At 36.1% G+C, this 27,248-nt stretch overlaps 2 protein-coding genes, 1 long non-coding RNA gene and 1 pseudogene across 4 annotated transcripts; 2 read left to right on the top strand and 2 right to left on the bottom strand.

The window, feature by feature from the left end:
- The first annotated feature begins 515 nt into the window (after positions 1-515).
- Positions 516-3,580, top strand: LOC113348932 (RRP15-like protein). Of its 2 annotated transcripts, none has more exons than XM_026592845.1 (9): positions 516-619; positions 830-1,343; positions 1,420-1,521; positions 1,615-1,696; positions 1,809-1,828; positions 1,950-2,010; positions 2,320-2,402; positions 3,115-3,198; positions 3,292-3,580. In XM_026592845.1, exons 2-9 carry the CDS (start codon positions 867-869, stop codon positions 3,352-3,354), a joined length of 972 nt encoding a protein of 323 aa, XP_026448630.1. In that variant the 5' UTR covers positions 516-619; positions 830-866; the 3' UTR covers positions 3,355-3,580. The 2 variants fall into 2 exon arrangements, with proteins under 2 accessions (XP_026448630.1, XP_026448631.1); XM_026592846.1 differs by having other exon boundaries at positions 2,320-2,399.
- Positions 3,581-3,723: 143 nt separating this feature from the next.
- On the bottom strand, positions 3,724-6,239 carry LOC113348933 (annotated as a pseudogene).
- Positions 6,240-6,803: 564 nt separating this feature from the next.
- On the bottom strand, positions 6,804-12,977 carry LOC113348934 (formin-binding protein 4-like). The gene is made up of 11 exons (XM_026592847.1): positions 12,712-12,977; positions 12,256-12,342; positions 11,575-11,699; positions 10,687-11,248; positions 10,453-10,591; positions 9,036-10,297; positions 8,749-8,828; positions 8,095-8,190; positions 7,937-8,010; positions 7,419-7,548; positions 6,804-7,073 (listed from the first exon to the last, which is right to left on the bottom strand). The coding sequence occupies exons 1-11, from the start codon at positions 12,794-12,796 to the stop codon at positions 6,990-6,992; spliced, it is 2,724 nt and encodes a 907-aa protein (XP_026448632.1). The 5' UTR covers positions 12,797-12,977; the 3' UTR covers positions 6,804-6,989.
- Positions 12,978-25,305: 12,328 nt separating this feature from the next.
- Positions 25,306-27,031, top strand: LOC113353847. Its single transcript, XR_003361570.1, has 2 exons — positions 25,306-25,500; positions 26,755-27,031. It is a non-coding gene; the product is annotated as an uncharacterized LOC113353847 (long non-coding RNA).
- Positions 27,032-27,248: the final 217 nt, after the last annotated feature.

Genomic DNA, 27,248 nt, shown 5'->3' on the forward strand with positions numbered 1-27,248 from the left:
ATTAATTGGCCTGGGCTCCAATTTAGCGAGGTTAATTTAGCTTACATGGAATAAAACTTCAAAATCCATATTCTTGCAAGGAATGGGGATTGGTTTTAGTTATTCCAGCATTCTAGTGGTTTACATGTAACTTGATCCAAATGGGTATAGATAAAAGTGGCCTTGTTTCAATATATTATTCATGAAAGATCGGATCACTAGTGAAAAATACTATTAATTCACGAAGGAGAAATGTATGAAGATTTCATCATGGAAGAGAAAATATATGCGAGAGGAAGAGGAACACTGAACCACGGGCGGTGATTAAGATTGACGATATTGAGATTTTTTATTTCTGTCCCAGTCAATATTGTTTGACTAGAAGTCTACTTTCCCCTTAAATGATTTAGCTTTCCCTATAACAAAAATCCAAAATTGATACCGGGTTGCATAAACATATCGGCAAATACGGCCACCGAAATTTGTTGCCTTGTACCAGCGCTAAAAAAACAGCGTATTTTTCCCTTTAATACAACGATCCATAAAAATCTTGGTTAAACCTCTCTTCTTAGCTCAAAACTCTCATTCCTTCTTCAGTCGCCTCTTTCTTTCCGCCACCACTATTGCTTCATCACACAAGGTACCTATCTTTTCGTTTCAGCATCTCTACTGCATCAATTATCTTCTATTTTATGTTTCAATAGATTTTTCGAAGCTGTAGTTTTGATTAGGGTTTTGATAATTGAGAAACCCTAGTTTATTCAAATCTATTAATGTCTTTTGATGATTGTTATGACTTGTTTAGATGTATATAGAATCTTAACAGTAGGTTATAATCGTTTTATTGTAGTTAGGAAGAAGATAAGGCGCCTTCGCAATATATTGCCATGTCTGTAGAAACTGATATGATAACCACAAGGAAAGTTCCAACGAGGCGGAAGGCCCGTGTTAACAAAAATGATAAGGGGAAAAAGGGAGGAGGGAAAGTGTTTCGGGGTAGTGCTGATAAGAAAGTTAGGGTAGACAAGCAAATGCAAAAACTATTTCGTAAAAGGGCGAGACAGTACAACTCAGATGAGGAGGAGGAGGAGGAGGAGGAGAAAGAGTACGAGAAGCCTGCACATAAGCGAAAAGCTTCGCCTATGGATAGAAGACCTGTTAACAATGAAGTGGCAGCTTCAGATGGGAATTCTAGTGGAGATGAAGGTGAAAATGGTTCAGATGCTGATGATGAGGTGAAAGGGGATTCTGATGACGAAGGCGAAAATATAGAGCCGGGAATTACAATGTTCACTGATGGTTGTAAAGCTTTTAAGATGGCTTTCAGCACAATCATTGGGAAGAAAGTTTCAGACCCTGAATTGGTAAGAATTGAGAAGCTTGATCTTTTGGAGTTTCTTCTTGGTAAAAGAACTTGTCTAAGATTTAATCTCAATGCAGGGCCCTGTTTTGTCAGGGCACAAGGAGCTTGTTGCTATGAAACTTGCTGAAGAGCTAAGCGAAAGAAAGGCCAAAGGGGAGGCCAAGAAGGACAAACATATGGTAATTTGCTGGTTGTTTTTCAATTATTCTGCTTGAAGGTAAATGACATGTTTATAGTTGGTCATTCTAATTTAAAATTGGTAAGTTTAACAGGAGCGGGAGAAGGGCCATGCGAAGCTCGCTGCATATTTAGACTCACACGACAAGTTTCTTACAAGTGTTGCTACTAAAGGAGGTATTGCTGTGTTACCCTAATTTAGAAATTCTCATAAAATGTAGTTGGCTTCATTAACTTTCTGCCTTGCACTAATCAATTCCTATTTCTCGTGTGCGCTATCAAATTTCAGTGATCAAGTTATTTACTGCGGTAAGTCCGTTTTCTATGCTTATGCGACGTTTTTCCTCTCCCTTCGAATCGAAAAATTTATGTCTGTATTTTGCGAACCAACTTAGTAGTTGCATATGAATTTGTTGCCTGTTGTTTTCAGGTCAGCAAAGCGCAAAATGCTCAGAAAGGACTAAATCCATCAAGGGCTAAAGACGCCAAAGGTATTTCAGTTGCGCTTACAGTAGATGTTAGTCTTGTTGAGCAATTTTGATATTGCATACAAGCTAAGAATCGGGTACTTATTTAAAGTAGGTTCTTCAGAACTTCTTTTGGAATTATCCGTCTGATGGGAAACCTCCCTGGGAATTTGAAAAAACTTCCATAGTTTAGTTGAAGGAGAAGTCATGTTTTCCCGCTCTTGTCATCATAGTATTTCAGATTGTCATCATAGTATAGTTTATGCTCAGCTAGATCTATGTGCTTATGTTTGTTCAACCTTGATAACACGGGAAATGTACCATTCTTGACAGCAATTGCTAAGCGTAGGAGACAGACATTCTTATCAGAAATACGCAGGAGAAGTTCACAACCAGCTGAAACTTCGTCCAAGGTGGTGTGTATCTTTCTTTTGTTTTGTTTTCTCTATTCGAAGGTTTTATCAGTGTGTAAGAATAGAGAAGAATTGAAAAAAGCTGGTGACGTGTGTGGCATAAGTTATTGAGTTGGGCAGAGAGACAATCAAAATCATCCCTCGCCAGCATGCTGTTCAAGCTTTTGTAAGCTTGTATTTACAGAGTTATGAGATAGATGCTGTTAAAACAAACTTGCCTGTTGTGTAAATGATACCACCAACTAATGTAAATCGTAGGTCACAAATACTTGTTTTTCGTTGGGGAGATTGGGGAGATGGTGTAGGAAAGAAGGGGTTTAAGGAAGTGGTCAGTTGGGTGATAGGTTCACTTGGAATGTATGGACTATGACATAAAGCATCTGATGTTGCTTGGTGTAAGTCATAAGTGGATTTAATGAATGTTTCTTTTTACTTTCCCGTTAAATTTGTTCCAGTAAAAACTGAATATGCCATAAGATGCACCCAAGGACAAGCATATTTGAAGATATATCTATTGAGTTTTATTCATAATTCATAATCTCCAATCTAATTTAATTTCGTTTGATGGTGTTTCATTCCTTCAAAACAGAACAAATAACCTTCTATGCTAAGAAAACTTTGCTCTCATCTCAGTCGTGTCTATGTTTGTTTTCCTCTTGGCAGGAATTGGTACATTTCATAGAATATCTTATTCAGGATTTTAAGTGTTTTTCAGGCTGACAATGAACCTGGATGGGCTCCATTACGTGATAGTTACATGCTATCAAATTCAAAGTTGAAGAACTGGGATAAAATGGAGGTAAGAGCATGTCTCGTGTGGTACTTCTTGTTTCTTTGCTTGTTGGATTTTTACAACTCCGAACTTTGCAAATACTTCTATTATGTCCTCCAGGATTCAAGTATGGCACGTGATACCGGGAATATGACTCAAGAGAGTTCTGATGATGAAGATTGATTTCCATACGCCAGACCCTATTTGGTACATGTAATATTTTTAGCTCAGAAATTCCTTGAGAATTGGGAATCTTCATGTTGTAGGGCCTTCTTGCCCAAGGCATGCTAAATTTTTTCCTGTCTGAATCTTTCTGTTTCAGGTATTTATATCATAGTTTTAATCAATTTTTAGATGTTTCAGTAATGAGTTATAGATAAAAAGATTATATCATAGTTTTAATCAAATATTTAGATTTGCCAGTAATGAGTTATAGATAAAAAAAGACAGTCTGCGTGTTATATATATTTTTCTTTCTTTCTTTTTCCCTTTTTCAATTGCCCCCAACAACTGTTTTCCAATGAGTAACTGACAACATATCCTAAACCATGCTTCAAATGAAAAAAATTCAAAGGAATTTCCAACTTTATTAATGAAATTTTCAACTTCGTTAACAGAACCATGCTTCTCAACTTCATTAAACAAACATCTGCCCCTCTTCCTTTCTGTGCGCCAAACTCCTCCGATTCCTTCATTTACATTGAAATAAGTACCCGCAGACTACTGAATCTTCATTTTGAGATAAGACTGGAGGAGCTCCTTGTCCTATCAGTCTCATCAAGTTAGCAATGTCCATCACAGATGTTGGGTTTTTCTTGTATAAGATGTTCCAGCAAGAGCTGACAATTTGATCCTTAATTTTTTCCTTCTTGATGATTGCCAATATTTAGACTTCAAGGAAAAAGTTCTTTAGAGTATCAGCTGTTGCCCACTTGTCTAACCAGAAATGAGCCATCGCCTATGTTTGTTGTTGAAGTCTTTTCCACTATGCCTGTGCTTTTGAATTCCTTTCCACAAGCCTTGTCCTCGAGGTTTTGGAGAATTTTTCACCCAAATATCACCCACTTGCCTTTCCAATTTTTCTTGAATGACCCTTCTCCAAGGTGTATGTCTCTCTGTTTGGAATCTCCATGTCCATTTTGCCAACATTGCCTGGTTGGTGATCTTGAGATTTCTTAAGGCCAACCCCTCGTACTCTTTGGATCTGCACATTCTTTTCCGAAACTTGCTGATGATGTACTCCAATATGACAGTTTTGTTTTAGCTCTGTTGCGTCTTCGAGGTCCTTAAAGTCTGAATTATATTTAATCGGAGATTTTATAAGGCTATTTGATTGAACATGGAAGTCCTGGATTACATTCATAGTCCGTACTGAAGGAAAAAAGATCCATGAACAGATACCATAAAATTGGTAACTTTTTTATTGTCAAAGTATTTTTGTTGGACATTCTAGTTTTCTTGTAAGGTTATTTGAGAAGCAAAACTAAACTATAAGACCTTTAGCAACTGGACCTCAAACACCAATGGCTCATTTGCATGAGAAAGAAGGCTTCGCCGAGGCCCAAACTGCAAATCAACACCCAAAAAAACATCACTAATAGATGTTAGAGAATCAATTTTTTCATGCTTGGCTTAGTGCCACCGCGATGTGTAGTTTATAAAATGAAAAAACTAGCAAAACCAAACCTCCTCAGGAATTGGTTTTAAATTTTCATTAACATATCCGGCTGATGGAGGTATCAATGCCCTTCTCTTCCCTGCAAGAAATACAAACTTACTATCAGTTATGATGTTACATTTCGGTTTACAGGAGAATAATTACTAATAGGGCAGTTGTTTCATCCTAATTTTGTTGTGGCATCATACTACAGTATGGATTATGAACTGATAGATAGAGCTTAGAGATCTGTAAAACCCCTTGAGTTACCTCCAACCTTCATACCAATCAGGACCTGCTTCAAGCCTCTAATAATCTGTTTGTTTCTTGTAAAAGAAAACAGAAAATTAATGAAAATGAAAACATTTGTGTTTGTTAAGACACTCAGCTAGAACTATGAAAAACGAAGGAACATGAGTAAACCAACCTGATTATCATCAAGGGGGAGTATTACAGGTTTGCTTTCTCCGTTGAACTGATCCACGGTGCTAAAATTTGGAACACACCACCATATAATAAGTTAAACAAAAAGCTAGTTCCCAGTCTCCGTAATTGTACCTAATGCCTAATTACACACCCTTGCATAACTAAGAGACAAAGGGGATGATTGCTACTTTACCTGTGAACGAAATAGCCGTTGGAACTTCGACAGACGTAGTTAAATTCAACTAGATCACCATCCTGTGCTTCAATCCCTATTCCGTCAACCACATCTTGAGGTACATAATATAAGACGGTAAGTTTATTTTCTACATTTCAGATTGAACTTCTAGCGTAATTCCAAAGTACAGGAATTCAGTAAGATGGTTGCTGTATTTTGATTTGCATCCTAGGAAAAGAAAGACAAACCTTGAATTATTAGTCCATCAGCCTGCCTTCGAGTCCTGTGTACTCCAAATTCAAAAAGTTGATTGTTCAAACATATAAAATCGATAAAGAGCTTCACATCACAAAAATTACCTGACTAGTCTCAAATATACAATTCTAAGAAATGAGGTAAACAAGCTGTCTAAAGATCTAACCTCATCCACATTCCCGATTATGAACTTGTACTGATTTCTTTTCGGTTTTCTCCAATTTCAGAAATTTAAAGGCAGAACAACTGATAATAATTGAAATATGACATGCCGTAATCTTACCGGAGTACTTCAGGTTCCATTGAATCCGGCATCGGTGCAGACAACAGGATGAGCCACATATAGTAATGCAGTAGTGAAACCTATAGTATCCAAAACTATCCTCCTAGTCACTTTGCTCTGGAAATCGAATTGGATGCCCAGCCTGGTGTTATTGTCTTGCTGCTGCTTATTTAAGTTTCCAGATGTGAGAATGCATTGACATTGAGTTAAGTTTCTGAAAGTGCAGGCTGCCATATTCAAACTGAGAGAAAACAAGATAAGGAAAAGGCTTTGTGTTGTTTGTGCTTTCTGGTAATAAAAGTAGGAAAAGATAGGATTCTGTATTTCTAGGATGATGCATTTCTGTGTACATCACAGTGCAAGTGGTACTCTGACTGTGACTTGAATTGATTTGACTTGGAGTCTTGTACTTTTCAAAGAGGTGCTCCACCATTTTTGCCAGCTGCAACATCCTTATACTCCCCAAAAGCCACGGTTTCATTAAAATTCGGATCTCTTCTCTAAATCCCTACAGGTGATGTTTTCATTGTCAAGACCCGTCTGATACCTAGTATGACACTCCTCGAGAGTTTTTAGTTGAAAAGATTATGGAAGACAATTTCTCTCTTGTTTTAATTCTATCTACAAGGTTTTTGGAATCTCTCCTGCTAATTTCACATTTTCTCTTTCTTTCTCGCCGGCTTAGTTCATTAAAACCCTAAATTTGATTTGATTTATTAAAAACACTCAGCAGTTCCACGCCAGGAACAGGTAAATCATATTGCCTTTCTTTTAGTTTTTTTAAAAATTAGTAAAATAACCTAGTATACACCAAGGTGGAGCAAGACTCCAAGAAATACAAAGATCTTGGACTACATTAACACCCACACATATTCATACAATTTACTAATGGACTGTAACAAGATACAGGTATTGATTCAACTAATTTTAGGCGACGTATCAAAAAGAAAAATGGGTCTTTTACAACTGGAAATCAGAAATTCTTGACAGCTTCCAAAATTGTGGAAGCTAATTGGCATGCCTTAGGCGGTAGGTCTGATCCAGGTAGTCTCTGACGTATTAGTGTTTCCATAATAAACCTCTTTTGAGGATACATCCCAATATGCCTGCATTTAGAAAAAGCATAACAATTAATGAAACAACCCACACAGGAATTGGATGTCTTAAGGCTTAATGAAGTCTGACAAACAGATGTGTGAAATAATGCTTTATATCATTAAAGAAAACTAGGAAAGATTTTTCACAGGGTGAATTCTTATCCGGGCTGAGTTTAGCTCATATTGTTGATATTGAACGCAAGAGTTCCTTTTTCTTGTTCTTATTTGTAAGATACCAGGGGGTTTTAAGTTTGCAAACTCATAATTATAGTTATCATAATAGAAACCTCAAAGAAAGTTAACTACGTGACTATTTGTGCAGACGAAAGAAACAAAGAGTGACAATTAATATACCTGCCATCCAGACGGTAGATCCCTTGAAAGTTCCACTAAATCAGGCTGCTGTTTTCCATTCGTAGGCGCTGCTGCAGTTTCCACAGCTTCCTTCTTTGATAGCGCTCTCTTGCGCTTCACCCGTTCACGCCTGCACAATATAACAAACATAATTTAAGGTGAATATCATAGATTGGTTATGAAGAACTTATTCTTTACGGTCATACTCTTCATTATTTATAAATTTTAAACTTTCATTATGTTTCTTTTCATCAATATGGGCAAGAAAAGGATTTTCTCAGAATGATTTCAGTAGCTTGAAAACATTTGACGGCCAACAACACCAAATACTATTAATTAATTACCAAAACTTGAAAAACATTGATCAAAGTAACCAGTCTAATACTTGCACTCATTGAAAGACATTATACATCCGAAGACATTCATCAAAATTACTAATCTTATCATTTTATATGTAGAAAAGCAGATCAAGGTGACACAAAATAAACTATGAATCTAGGTAGATCAATGAACCATACCAATCACCACCCAAAGGCTGAAAATTAGCATTATCTTTAGCTTCTCCACTGGCAATTTGACGTGCACGCCATTCCTACAAAGAAAAGTTGTAAATGCAACAGAAGTAGGAACTCAATAATAAGTAGGATGAAAGTGGAACAATTGCATTCATGCACACCTCTATTTCTCTTTGTTTCTTCTTCTCCAACATCTCATAAGCATTTTCGGGCTCATCTTCATCATCCTCGTGTAACTCCTCTTTTGCAGCCTTCCACTGATAACAAAATATGTTAGAAAATTTATCCTAAGACGATAGATAGGTATAAGAAAACAATTAAGGACTAAAGAAGGAGCATTTGGAGTTGGCTTAGTGCTAGTGGTTGAGAAGAGCAAGCGGGGTATTACTTTGGATTTATTTACGTTTTGGAATTGGAAAATTTAATTATAAGTGGAATTCAATTTCAAGTCCAACAACATGGGAGCCCAATTTTCATTCCATGTATACATACTCCCTCCATCCATATTATAAAGGCGGAGTTTGTAAATTTTGTAGTCCCATTAGATAGGCGGAGTTCCAATTTCAAGGTTGTTTTTTCCTCATATGCCCCTATTTATGATGCATGGTTATCATACAATTTAGATTAAATGCGAGATGGAGATTTATAGATTTATTAATATATAATATTTGTATTGGGAAAAGACGAGGGTATATTGGGAAAGTAAGAGAAAATTTATGAAAACTAAACTTTTTCTTATTCTAAAAAATAATCATTCTCCGCCTATATATATTGGGGACGGAGGGAGTATAAGATAAATCATAGTAAGAACGTACCTTGTCTACTAGACTGGAGACCTTCTTATTAGACCGCAATGTAGTTGCAACTGCGACTGTTTTTTTCTTGCTACGCGCAACTGAAGCAGACAGATGTAAAAATCAGGCAGTAAAATTAAAGAGAGAAGACGAATGGGGAAGCATAGGTAGCCTGTGCTTAATATATGTATCTGTTTTAGGAAATCATAAATCAGGAGCACATTTTTGGCACATTAAAAAACTAAATGGTGACATTGATATGATTGTACCCATCTATGTGTGCTAAAATCTGCTTACTGATAATATACCTTTAGTTTGAGCTTTAGACGCAGCTGTTGATAAGGCAGCCGGTGCTGTAACAGTTGCTGAGGTTGCCGGTTCATCATCTTTCAGCGCAACAGTGGCTGCCGCTTGGACTGTTGCAGAACAAGGTGGAATCTGTAATGCCGCGATATCAGACTTTCTGGAGGAGGAAACATCAAGCTCAGCATTTATTACTGGTAATGAGCTGTACTCAGACTTTCCACTGCCCTGATGAGATTGATCAGAAGCAGCTGTATGCGCGTAATTTGAAGCACCTGATCCGGCATACACATTTGAAGGCTGGATAGTGCTAGTGATAGAGGGTACCGTTCCACTTGGATCATAATAAACAATAGGCTCGACAGGATTAACCATTATCGAAGCACATTCAGAAAACTGATTTGACACAGATTCATAACATTGAGATGGTTGTGACACATCGATCTGGTTACCTTCAGTATGCGTATAATAGTTAGTGCTTGAAATTGGAGGAACAGATGGTCCATAATACCCATAGCCGGAAACAGGATAAGAGAAATTGTAATGCTCTGTGAAAGAGAAAGGTGGTACACTTTCAGGATATGGTGGGTGAGGTGTATAAGAAAGGATAGGTTCATCTGGTGGGGGTGGAGGAATAGGTTCATTATCAGGTGGGGGTGGAGGGATAGGTTCATTATCAGGTGGAGGCGCAGGAATCCAATCTTCATCTGGAGGAGGGACATTAAATCCTTCTTCGTGCTCGGAATGTGGGCACTCCACCAGAGGAGAAGCTGGATGAACAATATGATCTCCATTTGACAGATCACCAGAAGTTGTATGAGTTGCAGTAATTTCATCATCAACTTCCATATCCACATCCATGTCCATTTCTTCGTCAGTGTCCGGCTTGAGTTCAAGAACAAACTCAGTTGGATGTGCAGTCTCTTTGATTTTCTCCATGTTCACTTCACTTCCGCTGACATGTTGAGTAGGATATCCAGCGGCCTCTTCAGTTTCGTCTTTTTCGCTATGTAGTAATGTACTGTTCATCTCTGCTGACGCAATATGTCCACTCTCAACTTCACTCATCTGCTCAGATTTAGTGAGTTGAGAAATTTCATATCCAATGGCTTGTTCAAGCGCTTGAAGTTTCCCCTCAGAATGTACCCAAAATGGAAGCAGAGAAGATTCACAATCCATTAATGATTTGAAATCAGAAAGTCTAATCTCAATTTCCAGCATACACTTCAGTATCCGATCTTGCCCTTGATAGTGGTAGTCGTTTGACCTAATAGAAAACATCATCAGAGATGAGTTTACAAGGGAAACTCAAGAACAAACAGATAAGATTGCATAAAGTTACTTCCTAGCAAAACAAAAATTGCAATCATGACCTCCAAAAGAATACATGAGAAGGCAAAAACATGCATAAGAATATTGTACCTTTCTACAGCTTTCAGTCTCTCCAGCAAACTTTTGCCATACTCAACAAAACGAGTTGTAAGAGCTGCTTCATGTTCATTGGCTATCCTCTTGTGGTCATCCTTCTCATCATGACCCGAGGTAGTTGGAACCCCAGAATCTGAAATGACAAACTAATCAGTACAAAAAAAAGAAAACACACAAGGAGCGATCTTGCACTCTTTATTTATCTATAAGACATCAGTAGCTAGATACCTCTTGGTTCCATATGCCTAACTTCTAGTTCCAAATTTTGAGCTTCCTGATCTTCATTTGCATGTCCTCCACAGCTCAGTTGGTGCCAATTGTCGTACTTCTCGGCAGCACGTGTCATATTTGCTGTAGAATCAACAATGACAGGAATGCTTGTATACACATTGGCTATAGCAGCACTCCCGTCTTCAGTACCAGAAGGAACTTTCTGCCCTTTAGCTGTCTCAGCTTTCTGAACAAAAACGCCGGGTACTTCCCATGAAGTTTCCCCTGTTAGTGTGTTCCAGTAATAATATTGACCACTCTCTTCATGCATCACCAATTTCCAACTAGAGCTTCCATCACCACTTATTTGTGTTAAGGAGCTTCCGGTATCAGGGATTTGTGTGGTAGGCTCTGCTTCATCCGACAAAGAAGCGCTACTTTCTCTAACTTCATCTCCATCCAAGTCCTTGGGAGCTTCTGAAGAAAGAAATTCCTTCTCCAACTCCTCCAGGGTGGTCTGAAGAGCATCAGACTCATCTGCATGTTCTTCCGCATCCTCGCATCCTGTACTTACAGGCTCCTGTACAATTCAGAACCATCACTCAAATTAAGATACGAGGAATTTCCAGCAATTCATGTAACTATTCTAAAAACCTTACACGTATACAGCACATGTCTATCTACATGTGACCCAGTTCTCAACATAATCACCATATGCAACAAGAAACAGATCGCATCTACTCTCGATGACTTAAGGCTGGAAGAAGTGACAGACCAAAGACCAAACAAAAAGACAAGTGGACGATACAAACAGACATATGTTAGCCTATGCAAGATAGGCTTCAACCTCAAAAGCATGAGCAGTTCCTAAGCATAAACATGAACATAGGGAATAAATAGGAGCACCTGGCACTTTTGTTCGATAGAAGAACTCTCTGAAACGTCATGCTTGAGCCTCTTATGCTCCTCATCATTTAATTCATCGTCACTATATTGCCCAAGTAACAGCAAAGGATTGTCCTGATGTTTGCCTGAAAACAAATATCAGCTTGTCAGATGCCATATTTCCAACCAATAACAGTATAAGTGAAACGAAGACAATGATAATATTGCTCACACAAACAGATGTGATAATAACAGGCAATATATACGTCGCCATAATCAATTTTAATAACAAAATTAGTGGCTGAGTGAATCTATAATTGCATTCTACATAGAGAAATCTGAGCATCACTTCGAACTTGACCACCTGAACACAATGAAGAGAAACGGTTAGAAGCACAAATCAAATAAAGACAAAGACATACGAACCGAGAAAGAAAAATTTATCCTGCGGAGACCTCCGGAATGCTTAGATGCTGTAGAAACGGCTTAACAGGTTGGGAGTCATTCAATATATTTCACTGTGGTCCAGCCCAACTTGATCTGAGCATTGAATGTTCCCAAGACCTCAGCCATCCTACAATCTGAAAAACCAAATTCTCGGGAAACAAAACATTTTCTTGCACAATATTTCCACCAAATTAATGTTGTTCAGGCATGTCGTCTCTACATAGTCCTTTCATGCAAGAAAATGACGGAACCCACCTGAAGAAGATGGTAGATTTGTATCTCCAGCACTCTTGTCAACACCACCATCAACTTCGTCATTTCCAGAGAAGGCTCCCAAATCTCCTATAAAATGTTAAGGAACTCTATGCATTAATGAAACCACTATAAGCTCCACAATCCCATAGGAAACACATAAGCTCTCAATAAAAGAAGTGGCTGAGTTGTGGCAATTAGGTTATCGAAAAATTTATCCCCCGAAAAACAATTTGCAAGGTCTAGTATGAGGAATTAAGTATTGATTGTCATGTTAGGTTTTACCATGGAGAACTGATTAGAACAGTTAATCAGATGCTTATAGACAAAAAAGGAATTACGAAAGAAAAACATAGATTGGAATATCTCTAGGGGTTCTAAGTGTTCGTTAATAATTTGTAAATCTAAAACCAAATTAAGCAGCAACGGAACCCTAAAAAGAACAAATAAGTAGATTACCAGAGGGTTCCGCAAAGAGATCTAGCTTTACTCTTCGACCAGTTGCGTTTAAGGCCGCGAGACGACGCTCCTTTCTTTTCCCCATTGAAGAAACCAGAGAAGAATCTTAATCCAAAATATGAAACTAAACCCTGTTATTACTAATGCCTAACTTTGATATTTTTCTTTATGGTTATTTAAGAACCCTAGTTTACAGATTTTCGAGTAGGAAACTAAGTGGTGCACGATATATAAAGATTCATGGATTCACCGCTTCGGAAACCAGAAGAATTCTTTTTGATTTCTATGGAGCTTGAAACAAATTTGTTTTTGTTATGATACATTCAGCTGGGCTAGAAAACCTAACAAAAACAAACCTCAAGGCCCAAGGCCTAACCCAACAAAAATACACTTCCTTATTCTCATCATTTACCAAAATCTGCTCAAACTCAGGAGTCAGCACTAAACTGCCACCAACCCGATCTCACAAAACTTTGGTTATGAATCTTATGATGCAAACCGGCAAGTACATCAGCAGCTTGATTAGTTTATTTTTTTATTTTTTTTTTGAAGCATGCATTTTATTATAAGAAATTAGTTTATAATTTGTCGTGGGTATGTGGTACCCACGGAACATGAAATAAAATTTGGCTAATAATAAATGGGATTGCCTGGTCCCAGATTTTGGTTGATGAGTTTCCTGTTTGACTTTCATCCGCTGCATGATTGGCCAATTCGTCGGTTGCTTGGTTTTCTTCTCTGTAGTTGTGCTGAATAGCAATCTGCGGGATCTGTTGAAAACTAATTTTTATTTCCTCAATCATTTATGCTATGTGCCAAGGTGGAGGAGCAGAGGAAGTGATGAAGCGCAATAAGTTTTCTGAGTCGGTTTCAAAGAGAACTCTTGGCCATTGTCTTTCTGTTGTTGTTCTTGAAGCTAAAAGCATGGCCCAAGTTTCCGCTGTTAAGGTAGTTGCAATTCCTAGTGGCTGAGATAGAGCCAATAAAGTTCGTGCGTCTGAATCTCGGCAGATGAATCATGCCCCTGCGAATCCTGGATGTCCTCTGGATGCTCCATCAGTGTTAATCTTGATCCATTTGATGTTTGGAACGGACCATTTTACCGAAATTGTTGATATCCTTTTATCTCTTATTGGATGGTTGAATATTGGTGTATCTCCTGGAATGATTGGTGGTGAAGAGTGTAGATCCCCGTAGTATTCTTGTTGCACTTTTTGTGCCCAGACTAGGATTTCTTCCGAGGTAGTTTGTTTTTGTTGGTATATTATATTATTCCTAGCCAGCCATAAGGTCCAAAAAAGGAAACAGAAGGATGATATTACAGATGTTGATGTAGGTTGTTGGAGGATTTGGGAAATGGTTGTTTGGGGCGTTAGGATGAAATTTTGGGTGGTATTGGAGTTTGGTGAATTAGTAAGTTGATTGAATAAGGTGTTCCAAGAGTTAGTTGTCGTTGGACAATGAATTAGAAAGTGACTTGCCAATTCTGGATCTGTGTTGCATCTTGGGTATATGTCTGAGTTGGTCAAATGAACGTGATGTAAGAGAGAGAAGGTTGGTAATCCTTCATTGATGGCTTTCCACAAGAAAGGCCGAATTTTTGGTAGAAACGGTAGAGTCCATAGAAATTTGGTTGGTGGTAGAGGGGTATGATATGGTTGACCCTAGGTTAGACATTTGTATCCTGAAGAGGCAGTGTAGTTTCCAGTTTTTGAGTGTGGTCAGATAACTTTGTCCTGGGGACTATTTTGGGGAAGGTGGATGTTTATGATTTTTTGGATAATAGGATTAGGAAGGGTGTTTAATTTTTCATGGTTCCATGAGTGAGATATCGGGTCGATGATATCTGTTACCATTCGGATTGGGTAACATTGTGTTGGGTCTAGGTTAATTGAGTGTGGAATCCAATTGGCTTCTATTGGGGTTGATAATCCATTTCAAATACGATGAAAAATTAGATGTTGCGTGGTAGGAACTATTGATGTCAGTTGTCTCCATTGAGGGCTGGAGGAGGAGGGTATCGAATCAATGCCTTGTAGAATTGGTTGTTGATCATGGTATTTTGCACTGAATATACTTCCGCAGATAGAGTTAGGTTGTTCATGTAGATTCCAGATTCTTTTCATGAGGAGTGCTTTATTATGATCCTTGCTCTTCCTTATTCCTAATTCTCCTCCTGATAATGGTTTTGTTACTTTATCCCGTCATATAGGGTATAATTTTTTGGTTGTTGAGTCGTGTCCCCAGAAAAAATCTCTGGTGATACGATCTATTTGTTTGTGAATATTGGTAGGTAGGTTTTGTGTTTGCATGATGTGGTTTGAGGTTGGAATTAGGGAGGTTTTTATTAGAGTGAGTCTTCCAACTGGAGTTAGGCATTTTGTCATCCATCCTTTAGCTTTTCAAGCTAATCTTTGTAGGAGGGGGGAAAAGGTTTGAATGGATGTTCTTCCATGTTTGAACTGGACTCCTAGATAGATTGGTGGTTTTGGTGTAGCCGACATATTGGAAAATTGTTGGAGATCATTTATCTTGGTTGGGTCTAGGTTTGGGTGATGAATGATTACTGATTTGGTAGTATTGATTATCATCCCAGGAGAAGTGCTATAGGAGTGGAGTAGGGTTTTTTTGGTAGTATTAGTTTATCTATAACAATGACTAATATCAACCCTTTACAAATGCATTGCAATAGAGAGAAGACTTTATAAAATTTTGGTTATGATACGAATCGGCAAGAGCAAGAATATCAACGGCTCGATTAGTTTATCTGTAGCAGTGACTAACCTCAACCTTTACAAAATAATACAAATGAAGAATAAACTTTCCTTCAAATCCGGATGATATTCCAGGGGTTTAGGATCCAACTTCTTCAGTGTCCCAAATTAAATATGGATGGCCTCTAAATTTTAAGCTCCATAACAAGCTTCAAATCTAACTACACCCTGCAATTCGTGAGTAGCGACAGAAATGGTTTGAAATTGTAGAAATTAGGTCAAGTTCTATGAAAAGAATTATTACCAAAGATAAGTTCAAAATTTCAAGAATAAAAAAACTAAACATTTTAACCAAGGAATTAGCTAAGATTTAACAACTCGCAAGCGTGTAGAAAGTTTGCCTTAAAATCCAAAGAAGAAGAACCAATGAGCCAAAAGATAGTAGAGTTTTGTACTAGCTCATTAAGCTTTTAGGTTCATAACCAATAAGAGTCGTCAAGTCCATGAACCAAATAAAGAAAAAAAAACTTTGCCTTTGTAGGTTCACAAACCTAGATGCTAAAAGGCTACATGATAACATTATTATCGTTAGGTTCGGGAAATCACCACTTTAGGTTCACGAACTCAAATATTCAAAAGTCTCAGGAGCACAAAACTTTGTTAGGTTCGCAAACTTAAATGCTCTCAAGTCTCAGGAGAATTTTCTTTACTAGCTTCACGAAATCACTTATATAGGTTCGCGAACTTAACTGACATTCAAGCTTAGGAGAAGTTTTTCTTCTATAGGTTCGCGGACTCAAAAGACAGATAAGAGAATTTCTCTAGAGTAGGTTCGCGAATTCACCATATTAGGTTCGCAAACTCAAAGACTTTATTTGCCTTATATTTGAGTTCTACAAGCTTATTGATTCATAACTTAGTTCATAGTTTGCGAAGTCAAGTGATTGAAAATCATTAGTCGTAAATTACCGAACAAAACCTTAGAAACTCAAGAATGAATTTCTAAGCCTATAAATTTTCATTAACACTTGTGTTTTTTTTCTCAAGCTTAGTTTCAAGTTATAGACAAGCAAGTGCTTGGAAGTCGTTATATCACTAAATTTACCAAGAAGATGATATGTGATATGGTCTTCTTCGAATTATGATCATCTACTAAATTCTTTGACTTTTGCTACGATTGATGGATGAGTAGATATGTACAAACGAGTTCAAAAAAGAAAGACTAATCTTTGTTATTACCTCGATGAAGCTTATTCAAATTTGATATTTTCATGTGATCTTCAATTCTTCATTCGTGTTTCACACACATCTGTTTAACTTCCTTGTTAGAGCATTGCTCGGTTAAACCCACAAGCGTTGATATGTCAAGTTTGGTTGCAAAATATAGTTCCAAAAATCGAAGCTGCTTGATTTAATCACTAGAGTCAATTTTGTTAGGTTAGGTCAGGAACATTGAAAATGTCGAGACTTGTTCTTGTTACTCGTTAAGAACCTGAAGACATATCGGCGTCAAATAACACATCATCCGTCAGTTCAAGATTAGTAACAACAAACTTGACTTGTTACAGTTATATCTTTGTTATTTCAAGTCAGAATTTATTAAAAACATAACATACGAAGTAAGGTTTTTTTAATCGACTACAGTATTGATGAGTTGGTCATTACTATGACCAAAGTATCAAGGAATGATATACTACTTGTTTTATACAACTTGAGTATATGGAGTTACGAAGTATAGTTTATCTATGGAGTTCGTGAATTGACATTACACTAGTTGGTAACTTGTTGTTATTAAATGTATTGAACTTTCAGATGAATTCAAACCTTGTAATTATGTCTGAAAGTAATTTCGTAAACATAGTTTAAGGAAGGGGACTTACGACACTTTTTTGTGTGGTTAAAAGTGGATTGAGGACCGATCTCAGGACAAATCTTAGTTTTAGGACCGATCACTAGTAGTAAGGACCGATCCCAGGACGAACCCCAAGTCACGACCGATCCTAATAGAGTTCAGTCTAGTTTTTATATTTATGATATGTTTTTTATCTTCAGTTTTCTGCAAACATCGAGATGTATTATAAGTGTTGGCATGGTGATTTGAACATGTTCTAAACTTAATGCTTTAGTATTTTCCTTTGGTACTCAATGCAAGATCCATAAACCTAAATTTCAATATCTTTTAGATATTCGAAAATATATGATTACCATTTCGCATAGGTTTGCATATTTCTAGTTACTATATTAGTAAAGTATATGAAAGTATGCTAGCTAATATTAGTTGTCAACTAAGAGTGAGTTCGGTTTATGAGTTAATTTACAGTTGGTGTTTGTTAATTTCGGAAATAATGTACTTTGAAAACTCATCCCTTGACATACTTCTTAACCGTTTGTGTGGGAAGACAACTCGTTGATATAGGAGAGTAATCTAATTAGGTGAAATCTCTTGTGTTGCCTTCATTTAAAGTCTTATTTAGATCAAGAAGCTTTTAGTAGTACCGTTGGTGGGAACTATATTGTATTATTTTAATTTCCAATTATGGATTTGGTTAACTAACGATATAGTTATCCTCGAACTTTTAAACTTGTTTATTTTATGGTCCTTATCTTCTGATATAAGGACACTCAAGTTTGTTTGAGGATTGACTATTACAGAACTAGTGATTCAAGATCTATATACAAAAATATTGATCACTCATTGTTAACAAACTGCGTTCTGTGTGTGATTGATCATTATGAGAAATCAAGTTTTCCATGCAGCAGTTACTTTGAAGATTGAAGATTTTTCTTTTTGGTATTCTGATCTTTGTGATTCTTCTTGCACAAGTGATTCTTTGGGATCCAAACAAGTAGCTTATTTAGATAAACTTAAGACTTGTTTCAAGGATTGAACAAACTTTTAGTTGTTTGTCATTGTAGAGTTGCTTGGATAGAACTTGTTCACTGAGATAAATTATTTCGTTAATGTTTGTCCTTTTTTGATTTTTGACCAAAGGAGTTTATATTGATCAAATGGAAGATCATTTGTACTAAACTTTATCTCTAATCATTGTCGGGTTTGGGAGATTAATATGTGAAATGGTTACCAAAAAGATTTAGTCCTTTGCTATTTCAGGTTACGATCCAAATGAGTTGAGAGTGGAAGTCTCCACAACAAGTGAAGCGACTTAAGATAATGGGTTTTGTCTTGGTGCGAAGATACTGAGGGGACTGGGTGACTAGGATTATTTTACTTGGTATCAACTAGACAAATTTTTGGTTGTCAATTTGTTTACCGGCTTAATTCTAAGCGTATTCAAAACTGGACAAGGACCCGAGTTTTTCTGTCCAGCAGTTTTATTCGTTAACAAAATCTTGTATATATGTGTGATTACTTTTATTTCTAGAATATATTTGTTATTATAATTAAGTAATCATACTCGTATATTAACCAAACTTGGTACAATCCCAGTTGGTTCAATCTTGAACTTATATTATATACCAAGTTACACCTTATTGAAATAACCTTTTGGAAGTTATTGTTTCTGTAAGATTTATATAAGGTGTGTTTGTAATAGGTTGATACAAAAATATTGCGGTGTACTTGTGACCCTCGTCATTTCAATTGGTATCAGAGCAGGAAAATACGATAAGATATAATAATATGTGTTTGGTACTATCCAACCTATCCACATAATGAATTCGGTTTCATACGACTCAAGTTCAGTTAACGTACTGTTAAGATTTGATGGTACCAACTATATGTCGTTGTTAGAGCACTACTCGGTCGAACTCGCAAGCGTTGCTATCTCAAGCTTGTTTGTCAAGTTTAGTTGTCAAAACTATAAGTCTGAATTTCTAGTCTACTTATATCTATGTCTCGAATTAGGATAAAATGTGTAGTTGAGCTTTAGACTTCACGGCGTTCATCGATTGAAGACAAAGAACTACTAAGGGAGCTTGTGGAACTTCATTAAAAAAAGGTATGTGGAGACTTGAACTCATCTATCACTCAGAAGTCTATTTGTATTATATCTCCTATTGAGACAAAAGTTGTGTACCTATATAGACTTTACTTTATACACATTTGATATTTCGAGCTGAGTTTAACTCGCGTACATATTTCTCGAAATATGTGTTGGTAAGCTTTCGCTTTAACCAAGTTCATCTTTTATTCTTGACGAAAGTCAAAAGATGATCATATGAAACTCACCTAGTAACATCTTACATGAGTTGTATGAGACAGTTATTTGATGTAGACTCAGAATGTTTCGTATTGATCTATTGATCACTTGAAAATTGCTTTGAAGTTAATAGTTTGTGTGAGACAGCTATTCCGGCCTTCTAAGAATGTTTTAGTGATTAAAATGGAGTTTAGAACGATTAACCATTGATTGGATATAGTATGCATACTTGTATGCTAACTGTTGCAAGTTATTCCAAGTCCGGGAACCATGGTATGCATACCCGTATGCGTACTGGTTTAACAGTTGAAGTCCGAGAACTTATTATGCATACCCGTATGCGTACTGGCTTAACAGTTCAAGTTCGAGAATTTAGTATGCGTACCCGTTTGCATACTAATTCAACTGAGCTCGGTCGTGAACGACAGTATGCGTACCCATTTGCATACTGGCGGACACACCAAGTTCGGAACTCTAGGTATGCGTACCTGTTCGCATACTTGAGTGAGTTAAGTTCTAAAATCGGTTTATTCGTGAATAAATACATTTATATAATAAAGAATGCAATATTTGCAAACCGTGGCTATAATGTTCATGAATTGATTCGAGTGAATCAAAATCGATTTTGCTTCAATTGTGTCTTGTATACTTCTATGAGAATATAAAAAATTGAACAACTCTATAACTAGTTTCATTTGAGTCATTTGAACTAGTTGTGATTAAGATGAACAAGGTTGATATGAAAGTGTTCATATGGCTAACTTCTATTAACTATTTTTGAGCCAACTAAGTGTACACGTTTAGGTACGGTTACCCATATCTAAATGTAGGTAAATTTCATTTGTGTGTAACAAGCTAAGTTCGATCTTACGGTTGAAAGATATTAGATTTAATCTAATTAGGTTTTCATCTAACGGTGAATATTGAATGCTTTGTTACCAAGGTAACATTGATTGCAAACCCTGATTTGAAGACTATATAAGGGAGAACTTTAGTAACTGAGAAACCTAATCCCCACACCTCCCGTGTGATACTAGTTGCGACTAGAGTCGATTCTCCTTTAACCTAGGTTTTTCTAAAACCATTATAGGTTAACGACTTAAATACTTCATTGGGATTCTGAAGCCAAACCCAACTATTTTCTCTGTAGTTGCGTGTTCTGATCTTACTTTGTTCTATCGTATCGAGTACTATCTTCTCTAAGATTTGCTCGAGATTCAATCTCTGATAGGTAAGATAAAAACTAGTCACAAACATCTTTGTTTGTGATTCCACAATATCTTGTTCCGCTTCCATACGGTTAAGATCATTGTGAGGTGATTGATATTACTAGGTTGTTCTTCAGGAATATAAGTCTGGTGTATTAATTGGTTCTTGTTCACCTTGATTTATCAAAAGATGGAAAAAAAACTCGTAGATATTTCTGTGGGAGACATATTTATCTAGTCAATAGACTTTTCTGTGTAAGACAGATTTGTTTATCAAGTCTTCGACTTTGGATCGCATCAACTCTTAGTTGTGGGTGAGATCAGCTAAGGGAATCAAGTGCGCAGAGTCCTGCTGGGATTCAGAGACATAACGAACGCGATTGTACCTTAATCAGTGTGAGATTGGTTAGGGCTCAACTACATTCCAGTTCGAAGTTAACTTGTAGTAGGCTAGAGTCTGTAGCGGCTTAATACAGTGTGGTGTTCAAATCTGGACTAGGTCATGGGGTTTTTATGCATTTACGGTTTCCTCGTTAACAAAATTTTTGGTGTCTGTGTTATTTCTTTTCCGCATTATATTTTCTATATAATTGAAATATCACAGGTTGTGTGTAGTTCAATCAATTAGGTTGTCCAACCTTTGGTTGTTGACATAAATTGATTGACACTTGAACATTGGTCTTTGGTACCGTTTAAGTTGTTTCTCATATTAATCAGGCTTGCGGATTTCTATCTGTTTGATTTGTTGATTTCATTGAGAAACAAAGATATAACTCTTGGATGTATTTTCCTTGATTGAGTCTGACTGTCTAGTTGATTCTCTTGGAAATATATTGGAGTCAGTCCATACAGCTTGCCGAAACGAAATAATGGGTGTGGTTGTTAGACCCCCGCTTTTTCATTCGTGGAAGTCTGCAATGAGATATTTTCTTCAATCTTGTGACTTTAATACTTAGGTATTAGTTGTGAACAGATATCTACGACCAAAAGTGGAAATTCGAAAACTGAGTTTAAGATCTTAAAATCATACAGTGGAGGGGAAATGAATCTGGCCAACCAAGATTCAGATGGTTTGAATGCCATAATACATACAATAAGCTTTCATGATAAGTAACTAGTCGATTTCGATTCTAATTTGGATTATTGAACTTAGGTAAGGATTCCTCTGCTTATTCGCTTTCTAGAAAAGAAAACTAAGTGAATTTTGATTTTAGTTTTTTCTTATTTAAATAGGTACAATTATATTTTTACAATTAGTCTAATCTTTAGTTTTGTATAATTAGTTTAATCCTTGTCTAATACAATTGAATCATGGAGGCTTCCAGAGTTTGCAGTATTCAGTGAATGCTGCATTCATAACACCTCTTTATGTCGATTATATAAATGCAACATGTATGCCTGGATGGTATTGCGGATAAGAATTAACTGCTGCAAACGATCTCCAAAAATTTTCCACTTCCCAAGTTTATTACTCCCTCCGTCCTAGTTTACTTGCTTAAATTAGGCATTTTTTTGTCCTAATTTAGTTGCTAAGTTTCATATTTTTCCCTATTTTAGCCTAATTTACCCCTATGTTGGAATCAGGTAATTCTATTTCCCATGCACATCTTAAATACTCATCTCTCTACTAGACCAAAAAACTAGATGCATCTTAAATACTAGTGTAGGGGTAATTTTGGAAAAAAATCTCCTCTCTCTACTTTCCTTAATCTGTGTGCAAAAACCATTTTAACCAAGTAAAGTAGGACGGAGGGAGTATATTCTTTGAGCAAACCCAAGGAGTATGAGCTACATCGTAGGGTATGGCAAGAAGTACCCGCAGCAGGTTCACCACAAAGGTGCGATAATATCTTATGATGGTCATAAATACTCTTGCAATAGAGGATGAAAGTGGAGAGACAACCAGAACTCTAACCTGAATATTATTACGGGAGCGATGGTTGGTGGTCCTGACAGGTTAGATGGGTTTCAAGATTCACGGGCTAATTACAACTACACTAAACCAAGGTGTTCCCTATTTTTCTTTACCATGTTACCCATTTTCTTTATTTCTTCTGAGTGGAAGAAAAATAATTTACTTGTAAGAACTGTTATTTTCTAGACATAAACTAATGAAAAATATAGATCTGGATGTTTTTATGTAATTAAGTATTAGTCAATTATACAAAAATAATACTCTTAGGGAAACTCGTAGAGGATCGGTCCTTACATAGAGGGTTTGGCTGGAAAAACCTCATAGTATCACTGAAAGTCAGTTATCATTGGAAAATGTTACCAATTTAAGTTAATGATAATACAATAATAATTAGTCTTTTGCATAATTTTTTATTTTATTTATTTATGTTAATTTTTAATTGAAAGAACTTGATAAGCGTGATAATACAAATTATCATTCTTAATAATCAAACTTTAGATAATCTTTTTTTCTTTGTCTGTTTTATGTGTATGCTGGTATGCGCAGTAGATTGACCATGTTTCATTCATTTTTAGTTGCCTCCGAATTTCAAACATACCATACTCCTCAAGTATGATAATCAAAAAAAGGTAATTACATTTGATCTTGCATGTGGAGCCAAAATATCTTCATTTACAAAAATGCGGCAACACACTTTTTTCACCAAAACCACAAGGAAAATACTCTCGACAACGAAGAACTAGGTGAATTATTAATATATGGTTATTATCCAAAACGGATGCTGACATGTGTCATCTTTAATAATTGTTTCAACAGATTATGTTTCCAAAAAAATTAAAGATCAAATATAATCAATGGATGCACAAGCTCAGAGAGATTTGAGGTTAATTTATAGTGAAAAATTGAACGACTAACATGAAAAGTATTACTTCTAATATTTATATTTTTTTATGTTTTTGGTAATATTACTAGTATTGCTCTTAGGTTTTTCGTGTTACTAACAATAAGCATCTTGTATGGGTAACATAAGAAACATCTTACGCAATACAAGTCTCATACAATTTCATGTATCATATATGTGATTCATGTGCTACTTTTTATATTTAATTATGAAAGTAAATATGATTCATGTGATACTTTTTGCATTTCAAAATGTTAAACACTAGATCTTGTAATTGTGTTTGAATAATGCAGTGTTTTTCTAGATTTTTTTTGATATTGAGTTTCTGATTTAGAATCACGGTTTATTAGTTTGTATTATTATAAATATGTTGGAAGTTCTTATTAGAAGTTCCAATGAATCTACCCATTTTACTACTTCTACTGCTTCGGAACCTAATATGATATGAAAAACTATTAAAAATTAAAGATAAAGATAAAAACACAAACCAATAGGTTCCATCTCATTCGACAATTAGTTTAATGTCATAAGTCAGACATGACACTCAATCACATTACTCCTCTTAAGGGATAAAGTTATGAAACCTAAGCACTTCCATATTCACATGAACGATGTTTTCACAGTATGGTTTCAATCTATGGTCGTTGACCTTAGAAATTGTCCCATCCCAGATACTAGTGAATCTTGTGATAGGCATGTCAACGAACGAACAATCTAGGTGCTCAAACTTAAATGGCACTCACACCAGTTCTCACCGTTGAGATTTTTGATGTGATGGGAATTGACTTTATATGATGATTTGTTAATTTGTATGGAATTTTTTGTACACTTTTTATCGTGGATTAAACGCTATTTGGTGTGTCTCCATGTCGGTTGTTTATGGAAAAGTTTGTCATTTACCTGTTGAACTTGAGTATAAGGCTTCGCGACGATAAAGATGTGCAACACAGAGTATGATGAAGCATGAAAACATAAGAAGCTACAAAATAATGAGCCAGAGGAGATATGTGTAATAATGCTTACGATAGTTCCCGCATATATAAGGAGAAAACTAAACTTTTCCATGACAATATGATTTCTCAAAAAAATAAAAACTTACGAAACAAAAAATTCTTATATTTCATTCTTTGTTCCACTATTCCACCATTAAAAAATTACTTTTCATAAGACCAAGCAGTTTTATGTTTTTTTATTTTTATTTTTTTTCTTCGTTTTTTCCACTACTAATGTTTTTTTGCTCTTGGCTATATTAATCACACGGTGTATTATGTGACACAAATGAATGAGAACAACTATTGTACAATGACATTTTGGTTGGTGCTTGCTTAATTTAGCCTTTTCCTAATTGGGATAAACAGTTGGAGTGTAGCTGCTAAACCATTGTTCCACATGATAGCAGTTTTTGACTTTGAAAATGATCTTTATCACAGATTTCAAGAACTCCAAATGTAATCTTATCTAGTTGTACTCTTGTAACAACCGTATAATATTCCTTTGGGAATTGAGCCCAAACCCAACTCGTATGGCTAGTATTATGTAGTGTACGCATTCTGTCGAATGCTTATAACCGTGGAGAATGCCCAAATTAGGCCATCCCTTAGTAGCATTATTGTGCATGAATATCATATGCTATGGAGAAGTCTAGAAATTCTGAGCATGTCTTGCACGTGTCTAGATAAGAGCAGCTAAGGATATCTTTCATATATCAACTCCGACTCATGTTTTTCTTTTTCTTCTGTGCTCCACCATATCCTTGTTCCCTTTTATTTTTCTTCTACCTCCATTTTCCACTCAAAATGAATCTTAAGAAAAGGAAACATTTGTGGCTATTAAATCCGAAGTCGAGCTCAACCCATTTTTCCGTAAACGGCTGCATTTCTCTTGCAGAAAGGTAGGGGTGTTTTCTTTTCTTTTGAACTATGGTTTTGAATTGTGCTAATAAATCTTTTTATTGATTCTATAATGAAATTTTTGATTGATAATCTGTGATTCTTAGTGGAATTTTAACCAGTAGGGGTTTTCTCTCCCAAATTTTCATTTGATGTCTACTTTGATTTAAGGTTTTGTTCATGCACAACACCAATTTCATTTTGCTTTTGTTTCAGATTAAGACTCTGATTATTTCAAATGATTTTCTTAACCTTGAGTTGATAGATTTTGTTCATAAACTCTCTTTAAAATTTTCCTTTCGGTTGACGATTTTATACGAGATTCAATTTTGTTTGAAATTATACAGCTTTGGTGTTTAACTCTTGATCACTGAATTATGCATGGGTTTAAATGGTAGGAATGATATTTTTTTTAAAGGATTGAACCATTTGCAGCGATGGTTGTCACATTTCCCCATTTCAAGATTAGATTTTATATGGTGTTCCTGAACTTTCCCATGACTTGTTTGCGAAAATGATTCATTGAACCCTCATTTTTGAATTTCCAGTATTAACTAAAGAATGAAAGATTGGCATTGTTTCATAGATTTTCTTATGTTACTTTTTCCACTGAGATTTCAAGTAAAATGTACATGAACTTGTTTTTCTTGTTTAGACTATGGGGTTTATTCATTGTAAAGCCGTTTGATTTTATTTTTAAAATCCCTGTTGATCAGCAAGCCACTTAACATTATGCTGCCATTCATGTAATATTTGCTCTAAGCTTTCATAATTGTCTTAATCAAGCACCGGCTTTGCCAATAGTTTATTGGTACATTTGGTAAGGCTTAGTGAAATGATTTGTGAAAACAGCCAAGTGGATGTCTTACGTTTTGTCCTTATGAATTGTTAATTTGCTGTGGTAATTTTGTAGATGTTTCCTTCTTATGACAAAGTACCATAGGAAACCGGTAGACTCTACTTTAGGACTGTCAGGCCCACTGGGGAACCCCACCACCTCGGTGGCTACCCGGAAGAACGTTCTGAAAACGGTGGCTGGTAACCAGAACTACCTTGTAAATAGTAGAGTAACATTTTTAAATTTACAACTCTTTATTCGGTTATGAATTTTTATTGTGCAAAGCTTTACATTTTCGTATATTATTTCAGCTGCTGCTCTTGTCTAGTCAAATATATTTCCCGTAGGCATTACGTTTTTGTCGTTACGACTCCTACTGAGCATTCGCTCACCCCTTTGTTTTGTTTTCTCCCCACAGAGTACGAAAGGAACCTAGAGTAGTAAGCTAGATCGAGATTATAGCAAGCTTTTGAAGCTTGAAGTGTTAGTATTTTCTTCTTCTATGATGTGTATAGCACGAGGATAATCTGGGGTACTTTATTTTCGACTTTCAATCTATGTTTCATAGTATTTGCCGTGTACTAAATGCATTTTAAGTAAATGGTGTACTTGTTCACTGTGTATACATTATGCTTATCTCAATTTTTAAAAGACATGTACTGAACTTTAACAGCTATGTATACCCGTTTTCTTTAGTTTCTTTGTGAAATTCCTATTGACGTTTTTGCAAGCGGATGTTTAATTATGTTGGAATATTTTCAACACCGCTTACCAAAGGGGGGTCCTGGGGGGCAACGCCCCCGGAAGAATTTTTTGAACTGACGGTTTTATTTGGCCGATAAAAGCCTGTTCGAAAATTTCGAATCCAAAAGACACCATTGATGTCTGTTGATGAAGGAACCCGACGTTTCG

Source organism: Papaver somniferum, chromosome 2 (genome assembly GCF_003573695.1).
Source record: "Papaver somniferum cultivar HN1 chromosome 2, ASM357369v1, whole genome shotgun sequence".
NCBI lineage: Eukaryota > Viridiplantae > Streptophyta > Magnoliopsida > Ranunculales > Papaveraceae > Papaver > Papaver somniferum.